At 32.3% G+C, this 16,810-nt stretch overlaps 2 protein-coding genes and 1 non-coding gene across 4 annotated transcripts; 2 read left to right on the top strand and 1 right to left on the bottom strand.

The window, feature by feature from the left end:
- Positions 1 to 531: 531 nt before the first annotated feature.
- LOC123923278 (monothiol glutaredoxin-S2) lies at positions 532 to 1,222 on the top strand. Its single transcript, XM_045975967.1, has one exon. The coding sequence runs from the start codon at positions 612 to 614 to the stop codon at positions 918 to 920; it is 309 nt and encodes a 102-aa protein (XP_045831923.1). The 5' UTR covers positions 532 to 611; the 3' UTR covers positions 921 to 1,222.
- A 4,166-nt stretch (positions 1,223 to 5,388) lies between these two features.
- On the top strand, positions 5,389 to 5,460 carry TRNAH-GUG. The gene has a single exon. It is a non-coding gene; the product is annotated as a tRNA-His (tRNA).
- Positions 5,461 to 5,975: 515 nt separating this feature from the next.
- Positions 5,976 to 13,449, bottom strand: LOC123921654 (acyl-CoA-binding domain-containing protein 4). Of its 2 annotated transcripts, none has more exons than XM_045974288.1 (17): positions 13,243 to 13,449; positions 13,052 to 13,133; positions 12,862 to 12,946; positions 12,533 to 12,691; positions 12,329 to 12,406; positions 12,096 to 12,200; positions 11,509 to 11,575; positions 11,372 to 11,433; positions 10,363 to 10,502; positions 10,115 to 10,241; positions 8,865 to 8,979; positions 8,246 to 8,334; positions 7,856 to 7,939; positions 7,445 to 7,780; positions 6,566 to 7,075; positions 6,425 to 6,484; positions 5,976 to 6,286 (listed from the first exon to the last, which is right to left on the bottom strand). In XM_045974288.1, the coding sequence occupies exons 2-17, from the start codon at positions 13,087 to 13,089 to the stop codon at positions 6,200 to 6,202; spliced, it is 2,142 nt and encodes a 713-aa protein (XP_045830244.1). In that variant the 5' UTR covers positions 13,090 to 13,133; positions 13,243 to 13,449; the 3' UTR covers positions 5,976 to 6,199. The 2 variants fall into 2 exon arrangements, with proteins under 2 accessions (XP_045830244.1, XP_045830245.1); XM_045974289.1 differs by having other exon boundaries at positions 12,901 to 12,946; positions 13,243 to 13,439.
- Positions 13,450 to 16,810: the final 3,361 nt, after the last annotated feature.

Genomic DNA, 16,810 nt, shown 5'->3' with positions numbered 1-16,810 from the left:
ATGAATAACTAATTTAAAATTACCAATTAAATGATTTAAGTAAACACACTCTATTTTAAATATTGTCTTTTAACATTCACTCTCTGGCTAGACGAAAGTGAAATTTATATGTCTCGCCATTTTATATGGGATATAATCTTACTCTTTGAAAACTCTTGCTTCACATTCACATTGACATGAGCGGAGCACTTACAGGTACACAATCCTCCTCTCATTCTCCGGAACGGAAGAGGAGCAACACCGGACGCAGTCAACTTTCTGATCAGGTTCAATCAGTAAATTAACAATGATGATGAGATAAATATGCATAATAATTTTTGAAGCCGTACGTACCAAGCAAGGACTAGTGATCATGATTTGTTTCCGTATGCATGCTTGCATGGACAAAGAATATATCTTTTTGTAGTTGTACTCAAAAGTAGAATTAATTGATCAATCACTTTCAACCATTTTCAAATATACCCAAATATCTAATTTCTTCCCCTCAAAACTCCTATATAAACCATGCCACATCTTGCTTATCTCAACAACACACCTCATACAAAAACCTTCTATTACAACTACACATTCATTCATATCAACATTTTTGAAACTATCCATTTTCTAATACAATGGAGAGAGTGACAAAGATGGTTTCAGAAAGGCCAGTGGTGATATTCAGCAAGAGTTCATGTTGCATGAGTCATACAATAAAGACACTTTTTTGTGACTTTGGTGTGAATCCAGCAGTTTATGAACTTGATGAGATACCAAGAGGTAGAGACATTGAACAAGCACTATTAAGACTTGGTTCTTCTCCATCTGTTCCAACTGTTTTCATTGCTGGTGAACTTGTTGGTGGAGCCAATCAAGTTATGAGTCTTCATCTTAATCGTTCTTTGATTCCAATGCTTAAAAAAGCTGGTGCTCTTTGGGTTTAATAATCTCATATAATCACTTACTCAATAAATTAACCTTTTTCGGTTATATATTATATGAGATTAAATATATATACAGAGAGAGAGGCAGAGTATAAATATGATGAGTTAATTAATATTAGAGTTTAAGGCACTATAGGTAATAATAAGTCTAACTTAATTGTTAGATTTGGGGTGCCTTTTAAGGATTAAGGATCCTCTATGATCTTAGTCCTCCGTTTAGCCTTCTTTTTTTGAGGTTAAATGTAATGTTTTTGATGTAATGTTATCTTTTTGATAAGTATGATATTAATAAGTTATATGGATATCTATGAGTATAATTTTGTATTAATGTAATAAATTATATGGATCTATGAGTATAAACCATTATAATTTACTAACATTTGCCTAATTATAAACAACAACAAAAAACTAAGAAAGGCTAAAAATGGAAAAGTGTATCCTCCTAATTAAGGGTGAAGTTCAAGAGGCATGTGGTTTTTGCCTGCTCACATTAAGAAGATTTTTCCAACAAGTCAATCTACTTAATCATATTAAAAACGTGATAAAAAAAAAAACATAAATGATCAATTTGGATTTGTCGCCCAATTTTATTTTTACATACTTCATGAGAAATCATTCTAATCCTTCACTGGAGTGTCTAAGCTATAAAAATAGTATTTTGGTGTGTCTTCTTGTAAGTTTGTGCATGTTTTGTAGAGGTGGTTGGTGTTGGCGAGTTGTTAGATGCATGATAATGTTAGACGTGTTATTTCAAGTTATAAACATGTTATACTACTATTGCAACTCTACCGCTATGGAGACTTAAGGTTATGATCCAAGTTGTTTTTTATACTATCCGTGCGTTGCACGGGTTCGACGGAACGTCATATATATATATATATATATATATATATATATATATATATATATATATATATATATATATATATATATATATATATATATATATATATATATATATATATATATATATCAATTATGTATGTTAATATTAAAATACTTATTAACAAAGTTATACTACCCAATTATATGAGCAAAGTCATTGCGTTGCACGGGTTCGACGGAACGTCAATCATGGATGTTGATATTAAAATACTTATTAACAAAGTTATACTACCCAATTATATGAGCAAAACTTGTGTGTTGCACGGATTCGACGAAATGTTATATATATGTCAATCATGGACGTTGTCAATCATGAATATTGATATTAAAATACTTATTAACAAAGTTATACTACCCAATTATATGAGCAACGTGGTACATTGATCAATCTAGGGGTAACTTTTTGGGTCGGGTTGGTGTCTTCTCTGGTGGTTTGGAAGTTGTGAGGTGTCTTTCTGAGTACAGGATTAGGAGGTGGACCTCAATTAGGCGATGCTTGTTTTGGTGTTTATTTTCGGTGTTCTGCATATATACGATCTCTCTATTATGTAATTCATTTGGTTGTTCTCATTGGTTGCTAGACAAATACCCTCAAATTATTAAGAGGTAGAGTAAGTCTCATGCACCTTAAATTTAACATGCTATATCAAATATTTAAATTAACCTCAATTATAGCCCATCTTTAAACCTTATCTAAAAAGTTGTTATTAGAATAATCAACAAAATCTTACTATATGCGGAGTATATATTTATGAAGAGGAGAGTATGTGATTCGAGTGCAAGGCGTGTGCTGTTATTCTCAAACTAGAATAAACGTACTGTAATATGCAAATGCATGATTCCTTTTTTAACTCATCATACAATAATTAGATATACGGAATTTAGAGAAAAGACAAAGAAGCAAAAAAAAAAAAAAAACAAGTGGAGTGAATTCTTAATCAAACGAAGATAAAGAATATGGGCACACCTCCAACATTGTCTGTTTTCCGAATTCCATATGAAAAAAATATATGATATGAACGAATTTGTAATCCATTATTATGCATTTATTCCATTGATATATATATATATATATATATATATATATATATATATATATATATATATGTTGTGTCAAATATATATATATATATATATATATATATATATATGTTACGCATGCATGCATTTGACCTTTCGTTAATTAGTGGTAGAATCACATATTGCAAAAGTGACTTATCGTTCCATAATATTGACTTCTTAACCAACTTTTCTAGTAGCTAATTTAGAAGGAAAAAAATGTGAAAAATTATTGTTTTAGACTTTAGTTGTAAGTTGAGATTCTTTATAATTAGAGTCAATTTTTCTTCGAGGACAAAACTTACATGCATTTTCATACATGCATTTCTTATTTTTCCTCTCACAAAGAGGTAGTTTTTTTTATTAAAAAATAATTTTCTTTTATTTTTTTAAAATGAAAAAACACAAATAACCACCTCTTTGTGAGTGGAAAAGTAAGAAATGCATGCATTAAAAATGCATGTAAGTTTTGTCTTTTCTTCAATCTCTCTTCTATTTGTCCCCTATATAATTTCAAATTTGAATCAAATTTAATCTAATCATTAATTTAACTTTTAACAAATCAAATATAAACTAATCATAACTAATTTTTGAAATAAAGATATACTCTGAAGTAGTTAAAATAAAAATGAACTATAACTTTATCCAAAATTTAAAGACAATTTACTCTACGATGGATGCTTATTCCGGCTGCGACAAATGTCAGATTTGACCGGAATAGAAAATTTGCCCTTAGGTATACCAAAAAAAAAAAAAAATTTGCTCTTTCCTATGTCTTTTATCGCCAACCAATAAATTGAGTACTAATGAAAAAAAAAATTGAAGATAAAAATGACTAATAAAAAGACACATTATTCCAAAACTAAAATGACTAACTTAAAAAATATTTAAAAATATGTTTGTAATTTTTATAGGAGTATAATAATGTGGACTCTCAATTAAGATTCCACAACGTTAAAATTTGTGCTCCATCCTAACTAATTACTCCTTCTTGTTCAAAAAACTAATTACTCCTTCTGTCTCAAAACGTTTGTCTTTTTAGAATTTTGCAAATGAAATAAGAAATCATAAAAATTGATAAGTTAAGTTATTTTTATCCTTATTTTCTTAAAAAAAATCATTTAATAAACATTTTAATTTTGTAAGAGTATAAATAGTAAAATATTATCCTTTCAAAAAAAAATAGTAAAATATTATTAATTATACATTAATTTCTTAAAATATTTGAGATAAAACAAAAAAGAACCAACTCACTTGGATTGGTCTAGTGGTGTTGGCTTGAGACCTTGGATTGGAGCATGCTCCTCTCAAGGTCTCAGATTCTATACCTCGGGTTCTATTTTTTCTGGTATCAATTTTGGTGGGCTAGTCCATACAGAGCAAAAATACTATGCCTTTAAATGAGACCCTCACAAGTGGATGGTGGAATTGATCCTCTCAAATTAGTCGGTCCTAGGACCGAGTTTTCAGAAAAGAAAAAAAAAAAAGAGAGAGACCAAAGTTTTGAAGCTTATATTCGCACTCAAACACTACTGATGTCTATTAGTACGGCACAACTTGGTAGATTGGTTTAAGTGTTTAACTTTCTAAGGAACTTGATGTTGGATTTATCTCCTTTTATTTATTTATTAATTTAGATAAGGGATAATTACTACTAAGTGCACATTGTGATAATTACTCGTTAAGCCTAAAGTGTGGTCTTTATTCTTTCCCTCAACTATAGTAACCGTCCATAAAAATAGTGTGGCAGTTATGATTGCACTTAAAATATTTTTTGTGATGGACAAAAATTATAAATAGAGTGCAACCCTTGTTTTGGTTCCCTAAGCCTCATATCTCTATTAAGTGAATTACACTTGTAGAAGGTTTAGAAGAGCCTCAACAACCTCTATTTTTCAACACGAACAAGCTTGAGCAATAGCAATGGTTGGAGGTATTTCGACTATTTAAATTCAATTTTATTTTCGCTGTTTAAGGTTGAATTTCATTTATGAAACGTAAAAATTCTAACACTTGAAAGTTCCAATCCAGCTAAACATAATATATAATTGCAGATGAATTACAGGGGAAAAATTTCTTCCTAAAAGATGATATTTTCCTTTGAAATGCATCCACAATTATTTAAAATGTTTGCAAATGGATAGGTAAGCAAAGCTATTGCTTATAAACACCCGATGTGGGACTATTTAAGTACGTTGGTTTGAGAAACTATGCAGTATAATGTCAACATTCGATATGGGACTGTGGTTTCATGACAAAGTAATTGAATCTAAGCACATCTTGTTCTTTCAAATATGGACTGAATCATAACTCCACTAAATCTGCCAAGAGAAACAGGTTTGGCAATTCTTCTTAGTTGGGGGAATGGAGGATTATTTTTTTATGATTTTTAATCTTTCTAGTTCACACATAAAATCTGAGACTTGGTTAGCGCTATGATTTTTAATTTTATCACTCGCGTTTGAAATATGATATTGTGCGTGATCGTTTAAATATTTAGATATTAAACTGAATTCACAACTAAGTGGCTGTAGTTTAGTGGTAAGAATTCCACGTTGTGGCCGTGGAGACCTGGGCTCGAATCCCAGCAGCCACATTTTTTTTCCAATATTTCATTTATTAGGAACCTCTTCTTTTTGGGTACAATTCTCGGATTGAGATTGATGCTAAATGGAAACATGAGAGAAAGAGCACTAGAGGATCCAAATCCACAATTCTCTTACCTTTTCTGGTACAAATATTATGAAGCTCTTGACTAATAATGGCTTTACTCATGACTCCATGAGTTTCTGCTAAACTCATGTTATCAGTTCATCGTGTTAAATTGTTTTTAGTTTTTAGTTTTTACCATACTTCTATGAATTTGTTAAACATGTTATCTCTTTTTTATATATGATGTACAGCGTGAAGTTTTTCATCTCAAACAAAGGTTTAAGAGTTAAGGATCAACAATTCTTTATTCTTGTCTTTTTCAGTAGGTCAGTAGTTTAAAGAGTTATAGGATGTACTATTTGTGTAGCAATGCATAGGTACACCATCAACACCTTACAAGCCTAAGGTTGAGGTAATTCAAATTAAAAATGTTCCCAGCGTTCATAAATCCACCTCAGCTCACGTTAATAGACAATTACTTCATAATATGTTATTAGTGGTTACACTGCTACTAACTGAAAAGATAAATAGAACCGAGAGGGCGAGCTTAATATACAAAGTACTCGTATTATATATATTTCCTCCTAATTTTAGACAAGATTATACACAATCAGACGCTTCTTCATATGACAAAGTGGCAGAAAAACTAGGAACCAAGTAGTAAGTTGTTCAAATTATCTACTTCACTGCACGTGAAACGGTTTCCTGGGTGTAGTAGATGTCCGATTTTCCATTGATTGCAATCTCTGTTTGAGATGAAAAACTTCGTACTGCAGAACCAACAAAGAGATGATAATCAGCATTCAATTTTTGGTGTTTGACATTTAAAATAAAAATTAGTATACTGCACCAGGACATCAGTTATAGCCAAACATTAATTATTTCCAACTTCAAAGATGTTGATGTACCTGTAGTTGGAATGCCCTAGCTCTTTCTCCTGCAATAACTCCTCGTGTTGAGTGCAACTCCTACAACAAAATTTTATCAGCCGACAATAACCATGCATAAAAATACCAAGGTGCTTCAAATAAATGATGTGTGTCATGTACCTTCTGTGTATCATCTAAAACAGCCTTGAGGAAGGCCACATCATGCTCAAGTCGAACGTTGTCAGAGTGGACAATGTTTGATAAGTTGTTAGCCTCTTCTTGGGACAACTCTAGACCGGCTAGTTTCTCTCGCAGTAATTCCATCTCCTTCAGAGCATCAGCCAATTTTTTCTCCGTTTCCTGCCTGCTTTTATGCACAGATGCTAAACTTTTCTCTGCAGCTTCTCTGCTTGCCATGGAAGCTGCAAGTTGACCCTCCAAGATTCCATTTTTCCTTATTAGGGCCGCTACTTTACTTTCATAATATTGATAGATAGTTGTAGAAGAAAGTGATCCGGATTTATCATTCTCAGGGAAAGACACGCCATCACTTTCTAGTGCATCATTTTCAAATACTTGGTTTTGTTGATTTGACATCCCAGACAACACCTGTCCTTCAATATTAACCTTGGCTCCATTAATGTTCATCAGTTTACCACGGTCATTTTCATTTGTTCTGTGATCTGCCACCTGAAATGTATCACAAGTTAAGCAGAATATTACAATATATGATTCTCAAATCTGAAAATCTACACAATGGAATCATCTCAAAAGAAACTGGGCAAAGAGACTTGTTGAGAGGGACACAAGGGGGGGGTAACAAGATAGGACAAACTATATAAAAGTACATTTGCATAATCAAATCCTTATCTAATATTTATGCATAAATAATCAAACATACCGTAAAAACACTAGAATATGTACAGGGTTCTTTGCCTAAGGTGTGCCATCATGTTTTAAAAACACATGGCAAATGTATCCAATGCTATGAGAAGTCCAACTAGTGTTCCTAAATTCAAACACATAACTAACATTATTAAAGAAAAAAGGGTATTTTACCAGAGGTAAAGAACTTCCATTTGAATTCTTGTCCATCTTGACATCTGCAATGTATTCTTCATCACGATCAAATTGCTTACGAAGGGAGACATTTGTTGAGTGGTAATTGGGATCTACAGATTCAGAAAGAGATTTCCTTCCAGACCCATGTTCAATTGCAGATGCTAAATTTTGTCTAGCAACAGAGTCGACTAAGCGTTGAGAACAATGATTAAGTTGAGAGGCTAATCTAGTGGATGATGAATGTTTTTCAAGCAGTATAGACGCAGGACCCTTGTTGGGAGTTGAGCGTCTTCTTAGTGCTGATTCATTCTTATCCAATTCCAACACTTCCACCTAACAGGCCAAGAAGCAAAAGGTCAGCCTCCATAAGAATGAACTAGAACATTAACTTTATGCTCTTTGTCAAACCTGATTTGATGGCTCTTTTTTGGATCCCCCAAATGCAACAAGATAGTCCTTTTCCTTGTGTTGCACAAGTACCAAGCTGAAACCCTAGTAATTCAACGTATTTTATAACCATTTTAAAATCATAAACAAAGCATGGTCTTAGAACTCATCATAAAAACTCATTTACAAAGTCATACATTGAAACTACAAATAAAAATATCATATTGTAAAAATGAGGACGGAAATTCATTCTTAGAACTTTCATCAAGATAAAACAAATAGAATTAAGTCTCAGATTTAAACACGTGTCTCCAATATTGCTTTTGATGCTATATTGATTTAATAACTAAAAACAAAGATAACACTAAATGAGCCAACTAGGCAGCAGCATGAATCGAATGATAGGCACACCTTGTTGGTAGTGATAGAAGATGGCGGTGAAGTAATTGTCACAGACCATTCATTTTTTACAATATCAAAAATCAGAGTCTCTCCATGTCCTGAAAAATGAAGGTGGGGGATACAGTAAACATGCATAGTCCATAGAGCAATTTATAAAAAAAGCATCAGTACTAACTAAAGTAAAATCTAATTCAATACTGTAATATTTAATTCCCAACTAAATTTCAGCTAGATCATTTGGTGCCGTGGCAAAAGAACTTCAAATGCATGCAATGGAAAAATGTAAATTAATTAATGTATAATAATTTTTTTTTTTTCTTTTTAACTTTAGAGTCAGAACTGAATTCAAAACTGTCAGGTCATTTTCCTTTAAAAATATTAGTTCTCCAATTCTAAAGGCTCTATGTTTAAAATTAGCCCAACATATTTGAATGCATAAAGAAATGGTAACAAAGTTTATACAATCAACAGCAGAAGACTTGAAACAAAAAGCAGCAGTAATAAGGTAGTTCACGCTGATAAAGAAATTATTTCCAAGAAAATGAAGGATGATAATTAAAGTTCACATTACCAAAAAAAAAAGTAGGCTTAAAATGCTTAATGTTATGCATTACATTACAAAACATACGTTTTTTCCTGCTTCCACCCCCTGTAATATACCATTTAGTACCACATAAAATGCCACAACAACCAGCTCTTGGTGATGGATGGAAACCTCGAACCTTTACTCTTGACCATGCCATCTGAAGAAGTATAAAATTTTATCAAATAATAATATACAGTGAACGAGTATTTAATTGAATCAGCATCTTGGTGAACAGTACTCGGTTGTTTTGGTGTTGAACCGAGTACTGTTCACGGTTACCAGTTCTAGGTGCTTTAGGAATTTCATTCTAGTTTCCTTTTCTTTCTGACGGCGGTTATAAAAGACAGTGTTGGATGAGTAAAAAGTGATGTGGGTTTACTGAGTTGAAAGGCGAGTTGGTGAGTCCATTAGAATGAATTGGAGATGGCAGCAACAATAGGGGTTACGGTGGGTGTTAAAGCACTAGATATAGTGGTGTAGTATAGGGAAGTTTTGGAGATTGGAGAGAGTGTTTATGAAAGGGTAATTTTTGGTGTTGCTGATTTCATGAATGTTTTCAGCACCAGGGGTTTTTTTGGGTGTCAAAGGTAAGGTTGGATAGTGTTTGGGTGTATGGTTACGAGAGGCTTTAGTATAGGGAGGTTTTGGGGTTTATGACTATGGTTATGGTGGTTTGAAGTTCCATTAGGTGATGGTTTCTAGGAACTGTGTTTATGTTTCTGCTGTGTGGGGTTGGCTAGAGATTTTGATTCTCTGATTGGTGATGGTTTGGTTGAAGTTCCTCGGGTCGTGTTCTATTTCTTTGGTGCTTGGTTGTGGCTGTTTCGGCACTGCCATCTCATGGTGGTGTCGTCATCTGGAGTGTAAGTTGTCTTCGAGCTGGGACTAGTCTGCCAAGGTTTTCATTCTACTTTTGCCCCATTAGCATTGCGCCTTATGGAGTTGTTTTTGGATTCTGATTGGCCGATCACTTTTGATTCGAGATCGGGAGTTAGTGTCTCGTGACATCTTTCTTGGCCGAGTTGGTGTCTTCTCCGATAGTCTGGAAGCTGAGGGATGCCTGTCTAATTATGGGATTAGGAGTGGACCTTGATTAGGTGATATTTGTTTAGGTGTTTATTTTCGGCGTTCCGCATATATACGGTGCCTCTGTTATGTAGTTTGTTCTTTACTAGTTTATGTTCGTCTTGAACAGAGACCTAGTTAATAATATATTTGCCGTTTCAAAAAAAAAAAGGTTTCATAGCATGTTATTTGATAATATAAACATATTAGGGAACTACACCACTCACTGTTTCAAAGTCAAGTGAATATAAATCATTTAAGGTCTTAGATTTTGATGATCCTCCAAATACATACAGAACTTTATCATCATAAAGAGCTGCTACATGGTTCAATCTTGGAGAAGGTGCTGTTCCCCTGCAATCAATATAGTATCAAAAGCAATGTAACATTTGCATCAGGTGATGATCATGAGCAGATAATCACATCCAAGTCTAAACTTTCTTTTTTCAAAATTCTTTAGTTTCAAATCACTTACGTGTAGTGAAGTGGAAGCCATGTCAACGACTTGAGATCAAACATATGTAGATCATTCAGTTTCCTCCTTTTTGCATCTTCACCCCCAAACAATATTAAATAAGAGCTTGCCCTAACAACACTGTGACCATTGCGAGCAACCTACCAAGAATAAGCTCTCGTAAGTAGTGCCTAGCTATATGATGTAAACCTCCAGTGTCAAAATTGATGTGGAGAATTCAACTAATGAAAATAAATGTTTATTGTTGTAATGTATCATTGTTGAAGTTTCTATGTTTATATTATTTCTCGGAAATTGTTTATGCTCTTGACTTACCAATAATTTGATTAGTCAGAACTGAACTGTAAAATTATGAATTTAACCTTTTGTCATGTGTTGGTTCTTTAATTTCAACCAGCTTACAAATCTTTTCCATTTACTGAACATGGGAACTGTTGAATGTGTTAGTTGTGATGTTGGAGTTTGTTTGAAGTCCCACATTGCTTAGGTTCCCGGGATGTGAAGTGTATAAATATGTGAGGGCAACCTCACTCTTTGAGCTAGCTTTTGGGGTTGAGATCCAAACATATTTAACATGGTATCAGAGCCGGGTTAAGGACTGCAATGTGGGCATTTGACCCAGGACCACGCTAGGCGTGAGGGTGGGTGTTGAATGTGTTAGTTGTGATGTTGGAGTTTGTTTGAAGTCCCACATTGCTTAGGTTCCCGGGATGTGAAGTGTATAAATATGTGAGGGCAACCTCACTCTTTGAGCTAGCTTTTGGGGTTGAGATCCAAACATATTTAACAGGAACATGGGACAGTCTTCAATCATAACCTAGTTCTTAATGTTTCGATTAATAAATAATAGCTATAATCATCATCATATGTTACTATTACTAATAATTATAGAGAAAAAAATATTCCAATATGGTTCTTTATATCAGTAAAGACAAGACAACAATGCCTCAAAGCAACTTCTATTTTCTACCAATAAAGCACAAGAACGTCTACAAGCAAAAATTCCTACCGGTATGTCTCCCTTTGCCTCCATGAGTGACCAGCACTCACTTTCAGTATCAAATGCCCATACTACAAACACCAAAAAGATAATCAGAACAACTTCACAACGTGAAATATATTACAAGTGAAGAACACAAATTGAACCTGAAATTCTGTCACTTCCAGGATCCGTTTTCCCTCCAATGAGAAGTGCCTTTTTCCCATATGATACCTGGTCAAGTTATCATCAGGCGTAAGAGATTTGACTGAGACTAGACAGCAGAAAAAAATAAATATCATCTTTAAATTTAAAACACAAAAAAATGAAGTATAAGTAAGAATATATAGAAGTGCGCCCGGATACTAATCTTATTCCTCGCTGTCAAGTTCATATTTGCAACTTTGATCCACATTTCCTTTATCTTTTCTCTTATATAACTTGGTGCGCTAACTATTTTAACTTGTTTGAGGCCCCATAATTTCCATATCATGCAAGTCAATAAGCAGAACATTGGTAATGGCTAATGTATAGCGTGGTTATTCACATAAGGAAACTTTTTATATTATATTGAGAAATTTATTTGGATGAACTTTGAATCGTGATACATGTTGTTCCGTGTCTTAGACAATGCAGTAATGGCAAAAGGAACATTTAAACAGGAAGATGAGAGCATGCCATTTTCAGAAACACAAAATGAAAAGACAATTAAAATGCCAAGATTGGGAAAATGTCACTAAATGGATATACTTACTAAACTATGACCCTTGCATGCGGGGATCTTTAGGGGCAGACTGCTGGGTGACAAGTAAAGTTTCGATGATGCTGTGGTCCACGAAAATGTATCAAAATTCAGCACCTACAAAACACATTCACAATTTCACATGACAGTTTTAGAAAGGAACAAAATCGTTAATGTTAATGTGAGTGAATGGTGATAGAAAAGTCACACTACTATATTAGTAGCAACAATAGATTCATACATACCTGCACATCATCTAACAATCCAGTAGCAGACTCACCGCCAACCACTATGATCTTATTCCCAATGACAGCAGCAGCATGCTATTCACAATGAAGAAACAATACATTACTAGAGTTGAGAATTTATTTAGCCATAACTAACATTAATAGTAATATATATAGTAGGCATGAAAATGAACAAAAGTAAAGAATGAAAGAGATATATACATTGAATCTAGGAATGGGCTTATCTCCAGAAATTGACAACAACACCCAGTTCTCTGACCCGCCTGAGCTACAACTACTGATATCGGCACAAGCATTTTCGTTATCAATTTCATGAGAATGACCACTTGAGCCTGTAATTGCATCTTCTTCTCCATCACCCTGAAATGAAATAAAAATTTCAGCTTATTTTCATAAGTTGTTCAATATAGCTTGCTTATACATAAGCACTTATGATGATAAGTGGTTGTGCTATAAGCTGGAAATAAGTAGTTTATATATATCCAAACAAACAGGCCCTAAATAGTGAAGGTTGATGATGTTATAATTACATTGAGAATGGAGTTTTGAATTCGTTTGGGATGCCTTACAGTAACAGGACTTCTAGTTCCATCAGAAAGCTGTTGAACTTTCAATCTAAAACACAACAACACAGATTAATGCAATGTTACACCATTAATTAATTAATGTGACATTGTAAAGAAGCATAAGATGAAACAAATTAAAGGTTTTATTTATTACCTTCCTAATTTAGTGCGTCTACGAGAGAACCCAAACATATTTTGACTTCAGCTCAAAATATCAAACTCAAATCTGTTTGTTTCTATAGACAAGAAAAAAAGAGTAACATGAAAACCCTAGAAGATTCTAAACTAATTATTAGTATATTTTTCAATAGTTTAAGATTAAGTAAAAGAAAGAGTGATAATTACCGAAACAGAGAGAGAGAGAGAGAGAGAGAGAGATTGGAACGTTAGTTAGGTAGGGAGTGGGGTGAGTGAGTGAGGGAGTGTGAATGTGAGGTCATTGTCTGAGTCCATATTTGCAGGATTTTGTTGGATGGATGGATAATAACACCATTGATTTGGATCCTCCCTCTCATGTCATTTTGATGGACCTTTCTTTTCTTTTCTTTTTTCATCTTAAGAGTGATTTTTTTTTTTTCAAGTACTAGCTTAATAGATACAAATTATGGATAAAATTCGAGTTGAACCCTGACTTCGGGCGTATATAATATAATGTTTCTGTCAACTACTGAGTTAAGTTTATGGAATGATTAATTTATTATGAGAAAAAGATAAATTTTTAAAAAATAAAAATAAATGAATGGTTGAAATTAATGCCGAATAACCGGCATATGAGAAAAAACATAAGAAAATCCAAATTTATAACTGTATATCATCAATACTCATTTTTGCTTTTTTTGCTTTCTCTTGCAATATACTTCTCATTTCTATTTTGCCTCAACAAAATGTAATAAAAAAAATACTTCCCATTTCTAAAATTCTAAAAAAAAAAATTATTAAGAGATATAGACATAAAAAATAGGAAATAGTAAATTCACTATTTCTATTTTTTTTAAAAGATAAATGATATTTTAACAACTATTTGGACAAATAAATTGACAATTTTTTTATACAACAATTTTTCTCGTAACGTAAGTAATCATCAAACAATCAACAATTATTTAAGGACATATGTTACGGAGTAGTACAGTAATTCTATTAGTATTTTCGTTCCAAAATATAAATTTTTTAATAAAAATATACAAAATTAAAAAAAAATAGTTTTTATATTAAATTTATCCATAATGTATATTGTCTTTTTAAATTTATCCTTTTCAATTATTAAGGAAGAAAAATTATAATCTTTTATTTACTACTATTTTCTATTCTTTTAATTAAAAATATTTTTAGAAAAAAGTTATTCACGAATTTATCGATAAAAAGAAAAAAGACATGTATCTGGGAAACAAAAGGAGAAAAAGTCTCTATTTGTGGGGTTTATTATATTGTCTCGGGACTTGGACGACGTGGACAAGGATAGACCATATCTCACGTCAATATTTGTTTTGTTTGTGGACCTACAAACACAACAAAGGACAAAACTGATCTCTCCATGCATTATTAGAGTTGTCCTCACATAAAAGACCAGTACCCCTAACATGACCTTAAGGTGTGTTTGGTTATGAGAAGAAAATAAGAAGAGAGAAATATGTAAGAGAGAGTGTAAGAAGAGAGAAAAAGATGATAAATAGAGAGAGTTGATTTGAGGTATTGATTGGTATAAGAAAAATAAGAGAAAAATGTGTTTAATATTTAAAAAGACAATAATATCCTTGTATTTTATTTTTATTTTAATGTAATTTAGTTATTTTAATTTAGTTATATGTGACCCACCATGTACATTATTGTCTTTTTGCTATTCCCTCCTTCATTTCTCAACAAAAGTGGAGAGAAAGAAAAAAGACATGAGGTCCACCAATTATTCTTCTCTCTTCTCAATTTCTCTCCATGCCAAACAAGAGAAATTACCAACTTCTCTTTTCTTTCTCTCTTCTCTATCTCTCTCCTCTATTTCTTTCATACCAAACAAAGTCTAAAAGAAAAATAGTTGTATGTCAAATTAAATGCTGAAAGATCGGTTTTAGTCAATTATAAATTCAATCAATGATGTCCTCGGTTGGTTGCAGGAGTTGAGGTTCAGACTTCAGACACTTCACTTATCCATCTTTAAGGTGGAATTGCTAGCCATCAGGCTACTTGACCAAAAAAAATCAATCAATGATTTAGGCATTAATGTCGCAAATCCGAAGGTATGAATATTTTGATCACTTTAATTTTATCATATGATTTGTCGTAGGCATTTTACTGATATATATACTATTAACTTTGATATTATGAGTTTGTTCGTAGATCTATCATTTATGTTTTTTGTGATGTTGAATATGTGTGTTGTATTTGTTGTGTTCGTAGATCTAGTTTGTGCCTTGTGTGAAGTTGGTTTATTTTTAGATGAAGTGGCGAATCGTCACAAAAGTTTAGTCACTTTATTTGGTCATATGATAATAAGAAAATAAGAAAATGATTAAATAATATGTATTTTTAAAATAATTAAATGATATATATTTATATTAGTGTGACCAAATGAAATGACTAAGGTATCGTTTGGCCTTATATTTTTTCCTCTTATTTAGAGCTTATGCAAACAACTTATGCAATTTTTATATATTATTATAAGTTTGTCAAGGTAGTTTATGATAAAATAGCTTATAAAATTATAATTTTCACCAGTGTGAACTTATAAAATACCATAAAACTTAATTTATATTGCATAAGTTGTTTGCATAAACTTAAAAAAAGTTGGGCCAAACTTTTCTCATATCGTTTGTTGATTAAGAAAATCAACCTCTACTAAAGATTTGACAGTTTTTTTTTGGCTAAATTAGTTAAATGGTCCATTAAAGACATTTTAGGTTTCATAATGGTCCCTTAAAGAAAAAAAAAATCTGAATTGGTCCCTTAAAGACATATCTGTTAATCACAATGGTCCCTTCCGTTAGTTTTTAACACAAAATGTATTAGGTGGGCTAACATTACACTTGGTGCACCATAGATCTCAATAAATCTCTTAATTTAAACCGTTTGATCTTATTGAAAAACAATAGTCATTGAATTTTGAATGTTCACCATATCTAACGGTGCACCATTACCAAATAATTTTTCTCTCTATTTCTTCATCTTCTTCATTTACCTTGTTCTTCATCTTCCTCATCATGTTCATAAATTCATCAAACAAATCAAGATTTGCAACTTCAACATTTTCAAATTTGCAACAAATTAAAGGTAATGGTATACAAACCAAAACAAAATACTTTTTATTAAAATTTAACATTGGATGTTCATCATTTCTTCGAATTTCTGGGTTTTTCTTACCAAAATAAAATTATGGGTTTAAACCAAAATGAAAAAATCTACCCAACAAGGCAACAATAATAACAACAACCTCAATTGAAGAGAATAAGAAAAGAACAAGAATTTTGTGTGCCTTGATTCTCTCCTGATTTCAATTGAAGAGGAAGCAGGAACAAGGATTTGGGAATTAGGGGAAATAACATAGTAATTAGGTGTGGGAAACAACAATAACAACAACAACAAATCAACATAAGAAGAAGATGAAGGAAATGGTGAAGATGAGATCTGGAAAAAAAAAAAAAAAATTTCCTTTGTTTTTTTTTTTGGAAAATAACTTGTCACGTCATCGCAACTTAACGTTTTCAGTGAAAATTAAACGGAAGGGACCATTATGATCAACAAATATATCTTTAAGGGACCAATTTGAACCTTTTTTTCTTTAAGGGACCATTGTGAAACCTAAAATTTCTTTAAGGACCTTTTAACTAATTTAACCTTTTTTTTCTTTCTATTTTTTGACGGTTTATAAAGGTGGTACGGTATATTTGGTTGTGAAGAGAAAATGAGAAGAGAGAAATAAGTGAGA

This window comes from Trifolium pratense, linkage group LG4 (assembly GCF_020283565.1).
Source record: "Trifolium pratense cultivar HEN17-A07 linkage group LG4, ARS_RC_1.1, whole genome shotgun sequence".
Taxonomy (NCBI): Eukaryota; Viridiplantae; Streptophyta; class Magnoliopsida; order Fabales; family Fabaceae; genus Trifolium; species Trifolium pratense.
Note: the sequence above shows the minus strand (reverse complement) of the source record. Positions and strands in the feature narration are given on the sequence as shown.